A 19,387-nucleotide genomic window follows, 5' to 3' on the forward strand; every position below is an offset into this window, starting at 1 on the left:
ATGTATAATGAAGACCCATATTTATTAAATTGTGCAAAAAAGGCATAGTTCAAATTTATGTTGCTTTGCTATTTGAAGTGGAACATGAATATATCTTGGTTCCATCCTTCCATTTTAAAAGGGCATAAACTATTTATTAACTTTCTATCTTGGTATTGGGAGGATAAATTAGAATTTGACAATCCCCTTAAAAGTAAATATTATGTAAATTCATAGGACAAAGTTACGGGGCATGATTAGGAAAATTCATGAGAGGGGGATGAAACCTCAGGCCTCAACCATTTTTTCCTCTTAGAGATCAGAATTATTAACAAATCGTGAGCTTTATTCTTTTTTTTTTTTTTTTTTTTTGCCGTACGCGGGCCTCTCACTGCTGTGGCCTCTCCCGTTGCGGAGCACAGGCTCCGGACACGCAGGCTCAGCGGCCATGGCTCACGGGCCCAGCCGCTCCGCGGCATGTGGGATCTTCCCGACCCGGGTACGAACCCGTGTCCCCTGCATCGGCAGGCAGACTCTCAACCACTGAGCCACCAGGGAAGCCCGTGAGCTTTATTCTTAAATAAGGCAGGCTGGGGTCCAGGTGACTTTCCTGGAAGGCACACAGAATGTTTGCTGCCCTGGGGGACTGTGAATTACTTCTGCACAGCTATTGGTTAGAGCCCTTTTGTTTAGGAATCCCCGCTCGCATTGTCTTCATAAATAAATTAGTATCCCAATTAATATAAAAGTAGCCTATAAAAGGATTGCCCCTTTGGGCCAATAAATTTCTTCTCTCTGAAAAATGAGGAAAAGGGGTCAGAGCACTGTTTTTTTTTTTTCTGGAAATTTCGCCTTGATATGGCTGTACAAATGGTTGAGGTTGTGACCTCCAATCATTGAAGCCTCCCTCGCTGAGCAGCAAGGTCGTTTCTGGGGCCCAGGCCCCCTCTTATGAAGGGAGCTCCTACCCTGTGGTTATACCTGCAGGTAACACTGGGATATGGTCTGACATTGCATTTGATTCCTAGAAAGAGGATTATTTCAGTCCTTTTGGGCTACTATAACAAAATAGACTGGATGGTTTGTAAGAAACAAATTTATTTCTCACAGTTCTGGAGGCTGGAAAGCCCAAGATCAAGGCACCAGCAGATTCAGTGTCTGGTGAGGACCTGCTTCCTGATTCATAGGTGGTTTCTTTTCTTCTGTGTCCTCACATGCAAGAAGGGAGGAGGGAACTCTCTGAAGCCTCTTTTACAAAACCAGAAATCCCACTCATGAGGAGTCTACTCTCAGGACCCAATCACCTTCCAAAGGTCCCAATTCCTAATATTATCACAAATGGGGATTAGATTTTAACATGAATTTTTTTTGGTGATGGATAGGGGCAAGACATTCAGTCCATAGCAAAAAGGCATCCTTCACTTTGACAGCTGCTCAAATGTTTATTAGTTGTAACTACCTCTTATGGAGGTCCTGGGATAAGTGCTTTCTCTGAGTTATCTCCTTTGGTCCTCAAACAGTCTTATCAGTAGGTACTATTATTAATCCCAATATCTACTTGTAGAAGTTGAGGTTAGAGAGTCATCAGGTTGTTTTTCCCCCTACCCAAAATTCTTTCCCCCCATTTTCTGTTAATACCATCCTTTTCCTTAGTGGAAGTCTTCTGCCCACCTCCTTGTGACCCTAATATAGTATCTTGTTATTAGATCCAGTTAAAATATCCTGCCCTACTGTTCAGAGAGTGTGAACAAGTAACCTAGGATCAGGTAATCTCATAATAATGATTCTGATGAAGTTCTTATCATGGATTTGATATCCAGATGTTGAGGGAGAAGGTTTCCTTTTCTCCTAGAGTCATTACATGGAAAGATGGAAGCCTGGACCACAATCCTTGCCTTTCCTACATTTTTTGGAGAATTTTCCCAGTAATATAAGAGAATGAAACACACTGAGAGAAGCATAGCAAAGAGATTGAGAAAAAGAATCGTGATATTTTTGAGTCTCTGAGGCCAGATCCTTTTCTATAGTGAGATAATAAAAACTCATTTTTGCTTACTTGTTCGAGTTAGAGTTTTGTCGTTTGCAACCATAAGTTTATCCACAATTATGCAGCTAATGTTGCAAAGCTGGTTTTAAATCTCTGCCTGTCTGGCTCTAAAGTTTGTGCTCTATGCAATACTTTGGTTATACAGCTCTGAGCCAGATATTTCAAGTGAGTCAAGTAGCAGGAATAAAGTGTATGAAAGACTCAGGTTCACAACCGGCAGACCTACTGTACATAACCCCAAGTGTTAAAATTCATGTCCAAATTGTGAGGAGAGCAAAACTGCACATCTCTTTGAGAAAACAAAATTAAGCATTTCTTTTTCTCCTAGAATAAATCACCATAGATAGTAGTCATATGAGTTCTTAGGAGGGCAACTGAATATTTCCTGTGTAAATATCTTCATCTAATCTGAATGATCTGATATAGCAGACTGAGGCAATGACTGATTTATGGGTATGACAGTAAGGTTGAAGAACAATTGAGAATTAAGTGGATCTCGGGAGTAATTAGTAGAATTTGACCTGTGCTCTGGGTCCACATGTGGTTCTCCATAATGTTGCATGGCTTGTGCTGATAAGCAGACCTCAACACATAAGATCTTCATCCTTCACCCCTTTCCTGATCCACATATGTACTGCCAGTTGAATGATTGCCATTTACCATCATGTAAAATTCAATGTGTATTTATTTTGTTTGCACTCAAATAAATATAACAAAAACTGTTGTGAGTACACATAGAAAATTACAAAGATACATACACATACAGTTCTCCATACATCTATGCAGATACCTATTGTCCATTTTTTTCAAGTATTTGGGCATCACTTAAAATATTTGACCTTGAAGTTCAAAATTACAAAAGCCCCAGCTGTTGACTGGGATATAAAAAAGTAGACATTAATAACTAAAGTATATGCAACAAAGACAGCAACCACCCTTCTAAATAGATCTTGGGTGAAATAGGAAATATCAAAACAGCAGTTTCAGTATGGTTGAGAATAATAACAGAATATTATAAATCTGAATTCATGATATATGATTGATGATTTTCTTAGGTGCCGATTCATGGACTTAAAATTCACTATAACTAAATAAGAAAGAATAAAAGTATAGCAACAAAAGCTTAACCTCAAGAAGTTAGAAAAGGAATGGCAAAACAAACCTAAGGAAGGAAGGAGAAAGTAACTGATATTAAATAAAAGTACAGTTAATACATTAGGATATATATATATATTTTTTTTTGGCATGCGGGATCTTGGTTCCCTGACCAGGGATCTAACCCTTGCCCCTGCAGTGGAAGCACAGAGTCCTAACCACTGGGCAACCAGGGAAGTCCCTAGGCATGTTTTTTTAACAGTAGAATTAATAAATTGAAGGTTGATATTTTGAGGAAAAATTGGCAAATCAATACTTAGTCTAATAGGAAAATGATGGATAACTGTTTTGCTTTGAATGTAATAAGCGGGACTTAATTATTTTTGTCTAATTAAAAAGCAATATATGCTCAACAATAAGTTAGAATATAAAAGCAATGTAAACTATATCATTTCATAGTTTGATCCCCCATTTTACTTACAAAATGGCTGCTTTAAATTATTTTTCTCCCACAGTATCATCGCCCCATACCCACCGACATCCTCAGTTTATTATCACCTAAGACTGTTCAACTTAGAAATATCAACTTAGAAATATCATTGAAAAATTATTTCTCTTATTCCTCTGAACTGTTTTGTGCCTTTTGACCTTGACATTTCAAATCTACAGCTAAATCCTTCATACCTGTATAACTACAGATACTTCGCAGTTGGTATAAGTGCCTCCACAGTTTCCAGTTTTTGGTCCATTTGGGACACTTATGCATCAGGAACTATTGTCCTAGGGTTGAGCAAGGCAGCCCTGTTACACTCTTGGCCAGGCAGGCTTAGGTATGGGCTGTCAGAGTCTTGGTTAAATATCCACAGTCTCTTTCTTCCCCCGTCTGAGTTCTTTCTGGTTTCTCCCATTAGCCACAGTCAACTGGATGCCTGAGGGCCAGGGCCTGGGTGGTGCAGCCTTTTCCTGTGTACAAGTCAGTTACCTGCAGAGGCTGGCAGAGTGGGAAGGAGCCACTGGAGGGCCACATGGAGAATAACCAGCATGCTAGCTGCCCCTTCCCCTTCTTCTCTTCCTCCCAGAGGTAATCTGGCCACACAGACTTTCTCATTTTGCCTGACTTTGACAGACTCACTCCGAATTCTTGCCTTTGCATGTACTGTTTTCTTTGGCAGAAATTCCTTTACTCCATTTCTTTGCCTGGCAAACAAACTCCTACTTATCCCTCAAGCTCTAGCTCAAATGTCACCACTCTTTTACCTACACACTTGTAGAGGCAGCAAAGTCCGAACAATGGGACAAAGAAACATAAGGTCGGGTCCTCAATCAGCCACTTACTAGCTGCTGTGGGCCAGGTACTTCTCCGATTTTACGTAGTCCCCCCCCCCCCTTTTTTTTTCTTCTGCAAAATAGGAATGGGAATTGCTGCCTTGACATCCTTTCTCCAGGGATGAAAAAATCCGTGAGATAAAATGTTCTCTAAAATGCAAATCACTTTACAAATTTAGTTCTGTTGTGGTTGCTCTTACCATTGCTTAGATTTTTTTCTATCAGTTCAGACCGATCACAGTGCACAAGGCAACTTTAGTGGCATTCAAATACGAATTCAAATTCCTACTCACCCCCTTTTCTTTCTACTGCCCCCCTTTTCTCTCCTGTTAAGCTATTCCGCCCCTCGCCCCCCGCCGCCGCTCTCATTTCTTTTTCGGCTTGTTTACTCTGAACCCAGGTATCCAAGGTCATTGCATGACTGTGCAGGTGCATCTCACAGTTAAAGAGGTTAAGTCATTTAGTAACGGCAGGGAGGTAGGGGTGGAACGCGGTAGGTCATCCTAACAAAACGCTGCACTCTAAGTTGTAAAGTTCTGGGAGCTGAGAATTCAGACTGGCAGGGTCATAAACGAACCCCACTCAGCTGGAGGGTGCAGGGCCGACTTGGGCTTCTGCGCGAGCCTCTGCAGCCCGCGCCGCAGCCCGCGCTTGGACGCCGGAACCCCAGGCAGGCGGGAGCGGTGGCGGGTCCGGAATTCCGGGAGGAGAGCACGAACTGGCGAAGACTACAACTCCCGACGTGCACGGCGGCCAAAACGCGTTCTATCCCTGCTTGACTCCTCATTCTTTCCAGTTCTTACGACGGAGTACGCTGTCTAGGAACTGCATAGTAGTCACTATAGCGAGACTGTAAGCTTCTCTGTTGGCGCGGGGACCGGAACATCTCACGGAATGCCTCTCACTCTTTGGGTCCTTCGCTCAGGCGTTGAGGAACTCGCTTTCGGACTTGCCGGGTTTCTAGGGGGACAGTAATTGTGGTCGGACGCTGTGGCGCGGCAGTTTAATTTTCCGGCGGCGGCTGGTTGAGCGGGACGAGATGGTCCTGACGGGGCTCATCAGGAAACTGGGTAACAGTCTGAGTTGCCCCTCGCCCGGGTCGCCCACCCGTCGTGGCCGCTTGCTGAGAATGGCTGTGTCACGTTTCCGAGGCCGGGCCGCCCCGCGACGGCTTCCTGTCTCGTCCGGGCTTCGGCAGGGCAGCCCCCGGGGGCCCACCTCGGACTTTGTGTAAACTCCGCAGTTCGCGTCGTGAATGCACCAGCGTCCTGCGTGTGGAAAAAGCTGGTTTCTTTATTTACTTCTTCACCGCGTTCCCGCCCCCAGCGTAGATAACGAAGTTTTAGGGTAAATTCCCTGTGGGCGTCTCTTTGGAGTCGGGAAATAGCTCTGTGCTGTCTTCTTTGACAGGTCATCAGCTGGCCGAGATCAGGGCACGCGCTCTCAAGAATATTCTCTGCAAGATTGAGCACAGTTTAATCTGCTGTGCTGATCTGGTTCAGGAGAGGCTCCTTTTTCTCCATTTGCTGGAATGGTTCAATTTCCCGTCCGTTCCAATGAAAGAAGAGGTTCTGAGTCTGTTGAACAGATTGGTTAAGGTAGGATCATTTTGAAATAAAATAATCAAACAAGTGAGTATTTCATAGTCATTTAATTGTAGCATTTGTTGAAAATTTAAATTATTAATTTTTTAAAAAACACGTGTGAACGTTGAATTTTAATTCATTTGGGTATATAGTGCTCCATCCTCCTTTTCTCTTATTTGTGATGTTGAATCTCACGTTGTCTCTGCTGTGTTCTGAAGTAACACAGTTTCTGAGTTCAGGTATGTTCTGATTTGGGGGATCATCGTTGGAGGTTAATACTTGTCATTCTGTTTTCCCTTATGGTTCTGTTATTTACATGTTAAAATGAGATGTCTTTGTATAAAAGAGAACACATTTAAAGATAAAGTTACAGACCATGATACTAAACAGCACAAGTGTGTTAAACTGTTTTTCCCATATCTGTTTTTCAGATTTATGTTTCTCAGTCTGTCTTGAGAGTAGTTAGCTGTCAGGGTCAGATATCAAAGTGGCAGGTTTAACTTTTCCAAACTGTAAATCATTATGCAGTTGTAGGAGATACTTATTACTTTGGCATCCTTTGAGTGACTGGAGGTAGAAGAGGATACAGTGAGTGTCAGGGAAGAGAAATAATCAATTTAATAAATAAAAGTAGGAATGGATAGTGTGCATTTCTAGTGTTCAGTGTCTGGGCTTTTCTCTCATAAGTGTTATTAAATGTTTTACGTATGTCTCTGTAAATCTACGTCTTATGTATATCACCGCAAAAATTATGTTTTAAGAATGAACACCTGGTATACCAAAAATAATGTCATGTTTTGATTGCTGTAAAATAAAGTCTGGAGATTTTGATATTTATAGTTGTTCTCAAGACACTCCTTTTCTTATTTCAGTATCCCCCAGCAGTCCAGCATTTGGTTGACCTTGGTGCAGTCGAATTCTTATCTAAACTTCGTTCTAATGTGGAGCCGAATCTACAGGCTGAAATTGATGGCATTCTGGATGGACTTTTTATTCTTCCTTCAGAAGTTCCTGAACTACATTCTGCATCTTACCAAACCAGTCAAACTGGTAACTCTTTGGAATCACTCTGATGAAATCGATCAGTCAATCAGTTTGTTAAAATATAATATATTGGTTCTAATGGTTAATTCTAAGGAAAGGAACCTTAGATTAAAAAAACAAACAATCCTCCTCCTCTCCCCCCCTGCAACTCTTATTTTTCTTATGTTAACTTACATGAATTTGATCGTAATTCCCCTCCTCTAATGTTACAGAGAGGAGGATACTTGTGTGTTTTTGTTTTGGTCAAGGGGCATAAAAGATGAAGTGACTTTCTTTTTGTGAGACTAGTTTGACAGATTATCTTTTTTAGCAATAACAACAGATTTTCATTGAGCACTCTTTACTATGTGCCAGACGTTGTTTTAAATATTTTATACTTGCATTTTGGGGCTGTGTTCTTCATATAGGGAGGATGTCTGCCCTGCTTATGATTTTGTTACGGGGTCCAATCAAAATGAGCTACACATGGTATACTGGCTAAGATCAGAGTCAAAGAGACATGGATTTAAGTCCCAGTTCTGCCACTAGTTGGGTGACCTTGGCTAAGGTACTTAATCCCTCCAGGCTTTAGTTTTCTCATCCAAAAATTGGTACAATAAGCAAGAACATCTTATAGGATTTTTGTAAGGATTAAGTGGGGCAATGTCTGGACGGTGCTCAGCATAGGGCCCGGTGTATATGAAGCACAGAATCCTTGTCTGCTACTGTTACTTGTTGTTCTTGTTATTATTTGATGTCCAGTCTAGTGCCTTGCTCATGGAAAGCATTTAAATTGATTTGAAGGAAAGAAAATGCTCTTGAAATTTATATGATTGAGTAGTAAAAGTATAAAAAACTGTTTTTGCTCATTTAATCTGTTAGACCCTATTCTTCTCTATGCCAGTGCTGTACTGCCACTGCTGTGACCCTCGGTCCTGCTGTTAACAAGAACAACAATAGCAGCTGCCATTTACTGAGTTTCTTGTGTGATTGTGATTTTTAACAGTGTATTTTGCAATTTCTGTCTAAGCTATAACAAATAAAGTAGAATCTTAAATCATGAATTTTCAACCTAGTTCCTTGCAGGTGAGTTTAGAGGTATGGTCTAGGGCTAATTTTTAGTTTTCTGTATTAACATTAGAACTACTGGCATGAAAACTTCAAACAGAAAATGACAAAATTTGGTTTTAGCCTTTTCTTCATTCTCAATCTCATGACAACTGAAGTGCTGAATATGTAATCATGTATGATAGGGGATCGTCAGAGTTTTTGAAAGATAGTGTCTGACTCTTGCTTTTGACAACTTTTTCTTAAAAAACATGAAGATCGAAGTGATCAGGAAATATGTAGAGTAAGGGAGAAGAGAGAGATGGACTAAGAAGCTGAGATGAACAGTTCTTGAATAAATACCTTGTAACAGATTCTTTATGTACATTGTGGATGTTTTCATTCTAAGAAATAATTGTAGTTACATAACAGTAAAAGAGAGAGGAAAAAAACTCCTCAATTCAAAATTGACTCGGCATCTACATTTTTTTCCTCTTTAGGAGGACAGATTATTCAGAGAACCATAACTGGATTATTTTTCTAGTTTTTAAAGTGATTCAAAAACTTAAGATAAACCATTTGTATTTGAAAAGAGCAAGTTTCACTTTCAGCAAATAATGCATCAGTAACACAGTAATATATATTTTCTTTTCAGAATTGCCACAGCAACCTGAAATCTTAACGGGATATTTTCCTCAAGACAAAGGTACTTTCCAGCAGATGGAAGTGCCTCCAAGACCTGTGGGTGTGTATCTACAGGGACGTAGGTCCTGTCTACCTGGGAAATTGGAAATTAATGTACTTTCCCTCATTGTTGTGAAGACATATTGTGGTCAGACTTAAATGTTTAAGCACCAAACTGAAAGTTTGTTCCCTCAAGTTAGATGAGGATATAGAGTCTAAATGGTGAAACTGTGTATTATTCTAAGTGCCTTTGACCAGCTCTGTAGGCGGTGGTAATGGTGGCCGTGGTACTTGGTGCTTATCGAGCCGGGAGTCTTTGTCAAGAGCTGAGCTGTGTACTGTACACACCACCTCATTAATTCTCCAGCTCACTAAGCGGTACTGTCGACCCAGTGACTCAAGCCAGAGGCTCAGGATCAAATTTGTTTCCTCATTTATCTTTACTCCAACGTTCAGTTGACTGAAGGGTTCTGATTTAGAGCCTCTCTCAGGAATGTCATCCAGGTCTTTTTGCGTCTGGCCTCTGGTCAGTCATATGCCGCCTCCTCAAAGAGACCTTCCCGAGGACTCTAGCGAGTGATCACTCTTTATCTACATTTGGTTTTCTTCCTATATGTATTTATTAAATTATGTATTCATTTACTTCCTGTTTGTCTCCCTCATTATAAGCTTAATGACAGCTGCAAATACTGCTTTACCTGTGTGGGTGTGGGGAACAGTGCCAGAAATGTATTAGGCACTCAGTATGTATTTCTTGAAGGAATGAATGAATCTTCATGGAGTCCCAGTGAGGTTGATATTATTATTAATGCCATCTTACTGTTGAGAACACTGGGGCTTAGAAAGGATAAGTCACCTTTGTACTAGGTGACACAGTTAGGGCATGGTTAAGTAAGCATGTACTTCACATCTTACTGCCTGCATGGTTGAAATTAAAAGGCTGCTTCCAAGGATATATATGCGGACGTCAAGCATCCAATGTAACTCAGTTTGGAGGCCCTCTGTTATAAAAACGATTTCGTAGAAACTCTCAGGTTGAGTACAGCATAAGAAAGAACAGAAAACTTGTTCAGCTGTTAAAATACTTTACCTTTCAAAGTTTTGTTAGGCTTATAGGGAGCTTTGGTCTTTTTTTTTAGCGTTTATTTTTTCAACCAATTTTTTTTGTTTGTTTTGTTTTTTTAGATGTTGGGGGTAGGAGTTTATTAATTAATTAATTAATTTTTGCTGTGTTGCGTCTTCGTTTCTGTGCGAGGGCTTTCTCTAGTTGTGGCAAGCGGAAGCCATTCTTCATCACGGTGCGCGGGCCTCTCACTATCGCGGCCTTATTGCAGAGCGCAGGCTCCAGACGCACAGGCTCAGTAGTTGTGGCTCACGGGCCTAGTTGCTCCGTGGCATGTGGGATCCTCCTAGACCAGGGCTCAAACCTATGTCCCCTGCATTAGCAGGCAGATTCTCAACCACTGCGCCACCAGGGAAGCCCCGGGAGCTTTGGTTTTGACATGGTAGTTCTTTGTGTTTGTGGTTGAGAGGCTTAATTGAGTGACAACGAGAGACATCTGAAGGGCGGGTCTTCAGGGCTGGGAATCATGGGTATTTGAGTGAAGCGGTTGAAACATTCAGGAAGATTGAGATGGTAACATTTTTATGTGAGTTGCAGTTTGTGGATTGATGGTGTGGCTTATTTTGGACACATCTTTATGTGTGCCGTATAAGCCTGTCCTTCCCTCCACCCACCTCTTGTTTTTCCCTTAGAAAGTAAACCCTGCTTTTATGTTAGCACTTTTGAAGGAAGCAACTGCTATGTTTGAGAATTTAATAATACTATTATCTGAATTTAACAACTCCATGCTCTTTTCAGAGCATTTTGCAGAAAGACTGTTGCCCGTTTGGAAGGGCTTATGTGTTGCCACCTTAACCTGTACACTATGGGTTTAAAAATAATTTGAAGGAAGGTAGTATAAAATTGCATTTGGTTTCTCAGATATCTTTTAATCTTGTCTGAGCACTGATATTTGAACTTTAATCTTATGGTCTTCAAGTCATCTTCAAAGAGGTTTAAATATCTAACACGATTTAGGATATTTGAACATGACTAATTAAATATAGTATATGATTACGTTTATATCGTTTTTAATTTCTACAGTTAGAGATCTCCAAATGCCAGTTCCTTTTTTGTTTATGTTCTATGTTCTGGTTAGCCACATGGTGAAACAGAAAATTTAATTGATGCTCTAAATGTCATTCAATATTGGTTTGTGTTTAATACCCTTCTAATAATAATATATGAGTTCTGTTTAAATTATGAGAAGAGAGCTCTGTTATTTATTCTGTATTTAGGGCACTGTAGGCTGCGCCTCTATTTGAGGACTTGTTTTAAAGGTGAAGCCTTATTCTGAACATTGTGCATCTGTCAGCATTGTCTCCTTTGATGCCTTAAGTTTTGCTCTTCCGTTAGCAGCAAATCGGACCGCGAAGTGTTTGAAGTTTTCTACCTTCCCTTGGCTCCCCCTGACCACAGCTGATAGGCATGTTCTCTCCTCTAATGAAAGGTACGGTACCTGATGTATTTCAGGTGTTTTGGCTTTTGGTATTGATATTTATAACCCTGAAGTCTGAGAGTTATTACTGTACATTTTCATCAGGAAAAAAGATCCTGAGTGGCTGTGATAGGTAGCAGTGGGAATGTATGAATGATTTTCAGTATTTCGAAAAACAAGCCAGAAAATTCCTATTTGCCTCTGAATCAGGCTTCACGTCGTTTCTTTTTTCTGCTTAGAATCCTGTGCACTCCTTGGTGATATGAGTCATCTCTTATCAACCAGATTGGTGGCCATTGCTTACGCCCTTGGTGAATAAAAATGGAGAAATTAAACATAAATGCAGTCTTTTTAGTAGACAATGTATTTCAAAACGTGGACTCTGTTAGGAGAAGGTTGGGGACCACTGATCTGATCTGATGTATTGGATTTTATTTGATCATCACCCCCAAAAGTAGAGAGCCAATATCTAGAAGTTCGGAGACTGTTTTAATGTCTAGTTTCACTTTTTGCTGAAACGTAATTTCAGTGAATGCCACATCAAATGAGTTGTCTGCCTTTTTTTGGTGAGAATCTGAAAAATAAAGACCAACTTCTAGAGTTAGGGCCCAATACAGGGGGATGCTATGAAATGGCTTTGGATGATGGCCCTTTTTACTGATGGGCGTCAGTAAATTCTCTTGGAATAACATATTGAAGAGGTAGCGTGCACACGGGGATGGGGCAGGGGTGGTGTTGATCTGTCACTTCTGAGTCGGTCGCTAAGGAGGAGGTATGGTCTCCATTGGGTGCCTGTGGGTGGTGAACTGTGGGTGGACTGGAGCTGGGCTGAGAGCAGGTTTGGTTTCTTGGGGTGAGAGGTGAACGACTGTGACATCCCTAGGAGGGCACATATTGTCAGAGAAGTTCAGAGGTGTCCTCTCCATGAGATAAGAGAGGAGTACCAGCTTCATTCCCCTCGAGTAGGGAAGAGCAGTAAGGAATCTAATTCCTGGAATTTAACTCTGTACTTAGTATGATCTCCTCTGCCTTATTTCCTGATTCATTTAGCAGATTTCATTGATCTCATTTCATGGCATTGTGATAGCCTTTGGGTATACAGTGGTGGATACTGTGTAGTCCCTGCTCTTGAGGAGGGTCTAGTGGGGCTACGAAGTCAACAGGCAGTTTCGTAGCACAGGTTATGGGCACATGAAAGAACACACCTACCCCAGGGTTGTTCATTGATTAGGGAGGAGATTTGGGAAGGCTTCCCAGGGCAAGGTGTCTTGGCTGAGACCTGAAGGATTGTGAATAGGTTACTTAGAATCTGGTATAGGTAAATTCTTCTTAAAAATAAATAATACTGCATTTTGTATATTTTGTAGCTCTTTAAGAAGTAGTAACCACACTTTAATCTGGAACACCTGTGAGCTGTTGAAAGATGTTATCATGCAAGATTTTCCTGCTGAGATTTTCCTTCAAAGGCCAAAAATTGTTCAGGTGCGTTTCCTCTGTAATAGTTTTAGATTTTGAAACAGGGAAGTTTTTGCAATGAAACACATTTTGCAAAGTAGGAGTCCTTGGGAAGGAAATTTGCACTACCATAGTTAAATAATGAAGTATTTGGTTATTTAGACCACTTACTCTCTAACTTACTTAGATAGTGGTTGTTCTCCTGATAGGAAGTAGTCTCGTTTGACACATGCAGTCCAGTTTGATGACCTTGAACTTAACCATTTGTGGATCACTTGGGGAGACTAGACCTGGGAAACTGAGGTTGGGCAGCAGTGACCAATCTTAATAGTTAGAATTGCATCACTTTTGGTATCTGGGTGTTTAAGGCACGGTGCTGGATGCTGTGGAAATACGGCAGAGGTGAGCAATGTGGGTGGATTCTTTGCAGTGCAGTTTACTGCATACGTGTATAGCAGAGAGACTGGGATCCCGGGCTGGGATTGGGGTGTGTCCACGGCACCTGGTAAGGCTTGGTACCCTTGCTCTGCCATCACGGGGCTGAGATGGGTGCCAGTGAGTGGCAGCTATTACTTCATACCGTCCCAGCTATGAGTGATAGCAGAGGGAAAGCTGTAAATTACCAGAACATGCAAAATGATTTAGCTCTTTGAGATGTAAGAGGCTTCTTGTGGTTTTTAAAAAGTACTGTGTAACTTAGTGTCCCGAATGGGGAATAATTCCTGTGTTCTTCACGATAGGTACTCAACTAACAGTTCAGATATGAGAAACGCTGACTGTTGTATTCAAATTTTATCTTACTTTGACCCATCTTCGTGCCTTATGCCAAGTCATTTTTGCCTGTTTCTGTTTCTTATGTTTTATAAATATTTGCACCTTATCTTAATTCCTTTGACTGTTCATTTAACCTCACTTAAGCTCCACATCCTTCTTTGAAAGTCGAGCACTTTGTTCCCTCGATAATTTTTATAGCTCTTCTTTATTGCAGAGCCTTTTATCTCTGTTGAAACTGGCCTTTGGAGGAGATGGAAAACATCGCCTGGCATTGCAGTCAGTGTCCTGCTTGCAGCAGCTGTGCACGTATTTAAGAAACAGACTTAACTTTCACCGAGATCCAAGTTTCTTCTCTAGTAAACAAGGTACTATGTTTGTATATTCCTTGGTCACTGGTGGTATTTGTAGGTTCTTCCAAGAACTCCCCATTATATTTACTGTCAGGGTTATTGTGTATACATTTTCACAACATGAATTCCCCGTTCCTGCCTGTAATCAAATTATCATCTTTGAAAACAAACTGTATGAATGACAGAAGCACTCATGATCCCATCCTCTTTTTTTTTGATAAGAGACATTTGCAAGGTGTTTTTCTCCCACGTATGCTGAGTGTTGTTGGGAGCTGAGGACCAGGATTCTGAGTGCAGCTATTCATGTGGGACTTCGGGCATTTTAGCAGGTTATATGTTGTGTTAAGAAATTGTTTGGTTTGAAAAATACCTATTTGTATTTTATGAAAACTATTTTTCTGCAACTTGTGATGTAGGCAGATATTATGTGATAGCAGTGCCAGACTTTTCAGGGAAGAAGCACCACCTAATGGCCAAATAGAGTACTAGGCTGGCCTTGTCAAACTAGCATTTACAATTTAGGATTTCTGTGCACTTATATAATACAATATATATTGAAAGTCGAATATTAAATTATAGTGATTTGTCATCATGCTTCATAGTTAAGCCCTGTTTTGTTGAGAGTTTCACTGATCCCTGTGCTACTTGAATATTTATCCTTTATGTTAGCTTTATTATAGACCTCAGGGGGCATGGGGTTTTCTCATTAACATTCTTGAGAGCTTGTGAGTACCCCATATTTCATCAGAAAAAGAGTTATAATGTGGGTAAAAATAGTGGATAAATCAGAAGACTTACTCGTGTATTAAATAAATATTTATTTATCACCTACTCTGTGCCAACCGATACTCTAAGGGGTATAACACTGAACAAAACAGATAAGGTTCCCGCCTTTATGAGCTTGTATTGTAGAAGGTTGGGACAGGTAGTAAACAAACAAGTTTTTAGATATGAAGTGCTCAAAGGGAATAAGAAGGGTGATGTGATAGAATGTGACTGGGGATGTGGCTTTCTTGGATAGGATGGTCAGGGAAGGTATCTGACAGGAGGCAAGCTGAAGGGTGAGAAGGAACCTCTGCTTGAAAAGCGGCAGGAAGAGTACTCCAGGAAGGTCAGAGGCCTCAGCCCTGAGGGCCACACGCTTGAGGAACGAAAATCAGGCTGGTGTGGGTGGAGCGTAGTAAGTGGGCTGGGGGTACAGAGAGGGGAATGGGGTGAGGTCAGAGAGGTGGCCCGGGGCCAGGGTGCAATGGCACTGGCAGACCTTTGTAAGGGTTTGATCAGTATATTCCCAGTATTGTGCGACCCTCACCAACATGTTCCCAAACCTTTGTCATCCTAAGTGGAAGCCCTGTAACCATTAAGCAGCTCTCCCCATTTCCCCTTCCCTCTGCAGCCCCTGGTAATCTCTCATCTATTTTCTGTCTAGGTCCCTAGACTGAGAGCGGGATTGTACAGTATTTATCTGGCTTATCTCACTTAGCGTAATGTTTTCAGAGTTCACCTATGTTGTAGCACGTGTTATAACTTCATTTTTATGGCCGAATGACATTCCACTGTATGTACACACCACATTATATTTATGTATTCATCTGTTGGTGGACGTAGGGCTTGTTCTCACCTTTTGACTGTTACGAGTGATGCTGCGGTGAACGCTGGCATATCCATTCGAGCCCCTGCTTTCGATTCTTTGGGTGTGTACCAGAGCAGAACCGCTGGGCCATACGTTGATTCTACGTTTAGCTTTCTGAGGGACCGCCAAACATGTCCCACGGCGGCTGCGCCGTTTGACATTCCCACTAGCAGCGTATGAGGCTTCCAGTTTCGCCAGAGCCTCACCAAAACTTGTTTCTTTTTTGTTAACTGTAATCCTTCTAGTAGGTGTGAAGTGGTATCTCATTGTGATTTTGATTTGCATTTCCCTAATGACTAGTGACTCTCTAGTGACTTTTCATGTGTTAACTGGCCATTCGTATATCTTTGGAGAAATGTCTATTAAAGTTTTTTGCCCATTGTTAAATTGGGATGGTTGACTTCTTGTTTTTGTTGAGTTTTGGGAGTTATTTATATATCCTGGATACTAAAACCTTATCAGGTATATGATTTGCAGATATTTTCTCCCGTTCTGTAGATTGTTACTTTTTTTTTTTTTTGAAGATCTATTTATTATTTATTTATTTTATTTATTTTTGGGTGCGTCGGGTCTTCGTCGCGGCACATGGGATCTTCGTTGAGGCATGCGGGATCTTTTGTTGTGGCGTGCAGGCTTCTCTTTAGTTGTGGCGTGCAGGTTTTCTCTCCTCTAGCAGTGGCATGCCGGTTTTCTCTCTCTAGCAGTGGTGCGTGGGCTCCAGGGCCCGCGGGCTCTGTAGTTTGCGGCACGCAGGCTCTCTAGTTGAGGGGCGTGAGCTCAGTAGTCGTGGCGTGTGGGCTTATTTGCCCTGTGGCATGTGGGATCTTAGCTCCTGGACTAGGGGTCGAACCTGCGTCCCCTGCATTATAAGGCAGATTCTTTACCACTGGGCCACCAGGGAAGTCCGGGTTGTTACTTTCTTGTTAATGTCCTTTGATGCATGAAAGTTTTAAACTTTGTTGAAGTCCAATTTATCTCTGTTTTCTTTGGTGGTTTGTGTTTTTGGTGTCATATCTAAAAATTCATTGCCGAATCCAAGGTCATGATGACCCACCCCTATGTTTTCTGCTGAGAGCTTTACAGTTTTAACTCATATTTAGGTTGTCGATCCATTTTGAATTAATTTTTGCACAAGGTTTGAGGTAGGGTCTCTGGGAGGGTTTTAAGCGGGAGAGTGCATGATTCGGTCTCTAATGTTGTAAGTGAACAGTGTTGGCTAAAAGGTTCCGTGTAATCAGGTCAATTAGACATGAACTTAAGTGTGCTAAGGGAGTATTGCAGAAAAGGTTGACTTTTACTTTTACCTCATAGAAGCATTTCTACTATCTTAATTTTGTTAATTTTTTTCCTGAAGAATGACAAGAACTACATAATCAGTAATCTGTCTCTACCAAGGAATAATTTTATTCTTTTGTTTTTCCCCCAGATACAGTTTCCCAAAATTCTTCTCTGTCTTATTGTCATGAAGCAAGAGTCACTCATCATTCCCAGAATCCTTCTCCAGGAAGCAGCAGCCCTCGGCCTTCCGTAGTGGGACGCACAGGCCAGCGACCCAGAGGAGACGGCCAGGATTGGGACGCCGTGTCTTCCAGGTGACTGTAGGAAAGCCAGGTTAACTTGTTTGTGTGTTTCAGTTTTAGAGGGAGATTGTTGTTTTGCTGTTGTTTTACTCTTTAGTCTTTTCTTTTGAAACATTAACACAGGTATTGGCCTTGTGTTAAACCAGTGACTTTCATACTTTTTTGACCGTGACCCCTAGTAAGAAACAAGTATTATACTGCAACTCGGTACTCAGTACACAGACATATACTCTGTGTATGTGTGCGTGTGCATCTGTGTGTGTCCACTGAAAAAATGTTCACAAAATGGTTCTCTCATTCTGTGTTACACAGTGCATTTCTGTTTCATCAAAAAAATGGTGATTCTGACCCACTGAATTGTTTTTAGCAGCCACAAATGGAGTGTTATCTAGTTTAAAAGCATAGTTTTAAATGCTATATACTTTTTGATAACATTTTAAGCCCATTTTTGTAAGTTTAATCATAATTTAAATGCATTGGTGTTTACTATTAAAGGGAATGATTGGAGAATCTATAAAACAAAGTCCCCTTCAAGGTGCACAGTTATGGTATTTTATTCGTTGGTGTAAAGAAAGATATTTATGTATCTAGTTTTCTTAAAGGGATTGGCGTGGTATTTGTGTGTTACCTCATTAGGCTCGAAGCATCTTAAAACCTCTTTTTTTTCCATTTATTTATTTTATTTTTATTTATTTTTGGCTGCATTGGGTCTTCATTGCTGTGTGTGGGCTTTCTCTAGTTGCGGCGAGCAGGGGCTACTTTTTGTTTGTGGTGTGCAGGCTTCTCGTCGCGGTGGCTTCTCTTATTCTGGAGCACGGGCTCTAGGTGTGTGGTCTTCAGTAGTTGTGGCTTGCGGGCTCTAGAGCGCAGGATCAGTAGTTGTGGCTCATGGGCTTCGTTGCTCGCGGCATGTGGGATCTTTCCGGACCAGGGCTGGAACCCGTTTCCCCTGCATTGGCAGGCGGATTCTTAACCACTGTGCCACCAGAGAAGCTCTTAAAAAGCTCTTTTTAAGTCTTTTCTTTAGTGTCATTCTGCTAAATGCTCAGTGAGACCAGCACTCGTCTGTTGGCTTGATTATTTTCTTGTGACGTGGCTACTGCTGCTCCAGGCTAACACTGACTCAGGCTTGCTGTGTGTTTGGTGTTACGTCAAGTGCTTCATGTGCTTTGCCTCCTGCGGTAGTCCTTGTAACAGTCCTATAATAGAATTGGTATTATTATCATCATTTATAGAAAAGCCTGAGGTTTGGAGAGGCTGGGAGCCAAGCCCCAGTTTATACAGTTGGTGAAGAGGGGGGCAGGGGTGTGGGCAGTACATGGTCCGGGAGCCTGTGCTCCTCGTCCTTACCGGGTGGCTGCTGTCGATCAGGTGTGGTTTTTCTCTTTACCTCATTCTCTGAGATATATCTAGTGCGCTACATGCTTGTAGATTTTCACTCCTGAGTGAACGTCCTCCTGGGCCCTTTCAGAGTTTGAGAGAAGCCCAGCTCATTTCCATATTTTGGGATGCTTGGTATATTGGAATTGAAGAAATGACAAAATGTATTAAAATTGGGGAGTTTTACATGTTCAGTAGTGTTAGTGCATCTCTGTGATTCAGCTTCAGTTGTGGCTAACATCAAAAGTCAACATTTTGAGGTGCTTTGTAAATGGGAAGTTCAAGCCTTTCTATAGCACTTTTATCCCCACCCCACTCCTTTACACCCAAGGTAAAATTTTTTTTATAAAGTAAGCCAAGAAAGGATGTTCCATTTTGGGGTACATTTTCAAAATCATGTGATGTTGACTATACTAAATAAAGTAATCCATTTCTCATCGTGTTTTTCTGGCATTTTCTAGCATTCTTCAGTTGCTAACATTGGCTTACTTAGAACATTTGGTGAAAATCACAGAAAATCTAGGAAACCATACGAACTATTTAGTTTTGCCTTTATAAGTTACGGAAGAACTTTGCTGTGGATCTGTTTGCTTTCCTTTAGAAATGGATGGGTTATCAGGGTTCATGTTGATTGCTGCTATAGGAATGTTGACAGGTTTGGAGAACATCAGTTTGAAAAGCAACATATAAAAAAAACATTCTTGGTTTCACTTACAATTTTGAGCCATCTTTATGGAATTTAATCTCATAAATTTGTCAAGGTTTCTGTAAATCTGACCAGAATTGTTTCATGGAGCAATATAATTGTGCACGGTATGAGTCTCCTAATATTCCAGGCAGCAGCTCTGCAGGAAATCTGCTTGTGGGCTGTTTCCATACTCAAGGTTT

At 41.2% G+C, this 19,387-nt stretch overlaps 1 protein-coding gene across 3 annotated transcripts in view; it reads left to right on the forward strand.

The window, feature by feature from the left end:
- The first annotated feature begins 5,477 nt into the window (after positions 1-5,477).
- The window catches only part of RTTN (rotatin), a 165,827-nt gene continuing 151,917 nt past the window's right edge, over positions 5,478-19,387 (forward strand). For 2 of the 3 annotated variants that reach the window (XM_032603244.1, XM_032603245.1), the window contains exons 1-8: positions 5,478-5,517; positions 5,858-6,045; positions 6,906-7,083; positions 8,759-8,848; positions 11,246-11,339; positions 12,695-12,809; positions 13,771-13,921; positions 16,966-17,131. In XM_032603244.1, the coding sequence (XP_032459135.1) occupies positions 5,487-5,517; positions 5,858-6,045; positions 6,906-7,083; positions 8,759-8,848; positions 11,246-11,339; positions 12,695-12,809; positions 13,771-13,921; positions 16,966-17,131 (1,013 nt within the window). In that variant the 5' untranslated portion in view covers positions 5,478-5,486. The remainder of the gene's footprint in view (positions 5,518-5,857; positions 6,046-6,905; positions 7,084-8,758; positions 8,849-11,245; positions 11,340-12,694; positions 12,810-13,770; positions 13,922-16,965; positions 17,132-19,387) is intronic. The other variant, XM_032603246.1, reaches the window with a different exon arrangement.

Source organism: Phocoena sinus, chromosome 14 (assembly GCF_008692025.1).
Source record: "Phocoena sinus isolate mPhoSin1 chromosome 14, mPhoSin1.pri, whole genome shotgun sequence".
In the NCBI taxonomy this organism is placed as follows: Eukaryota; Metazoa; Chordata; class Mammalia; order Artiodactyla; family Phocoenidae; genus Phocoena; species Phocoena sinus.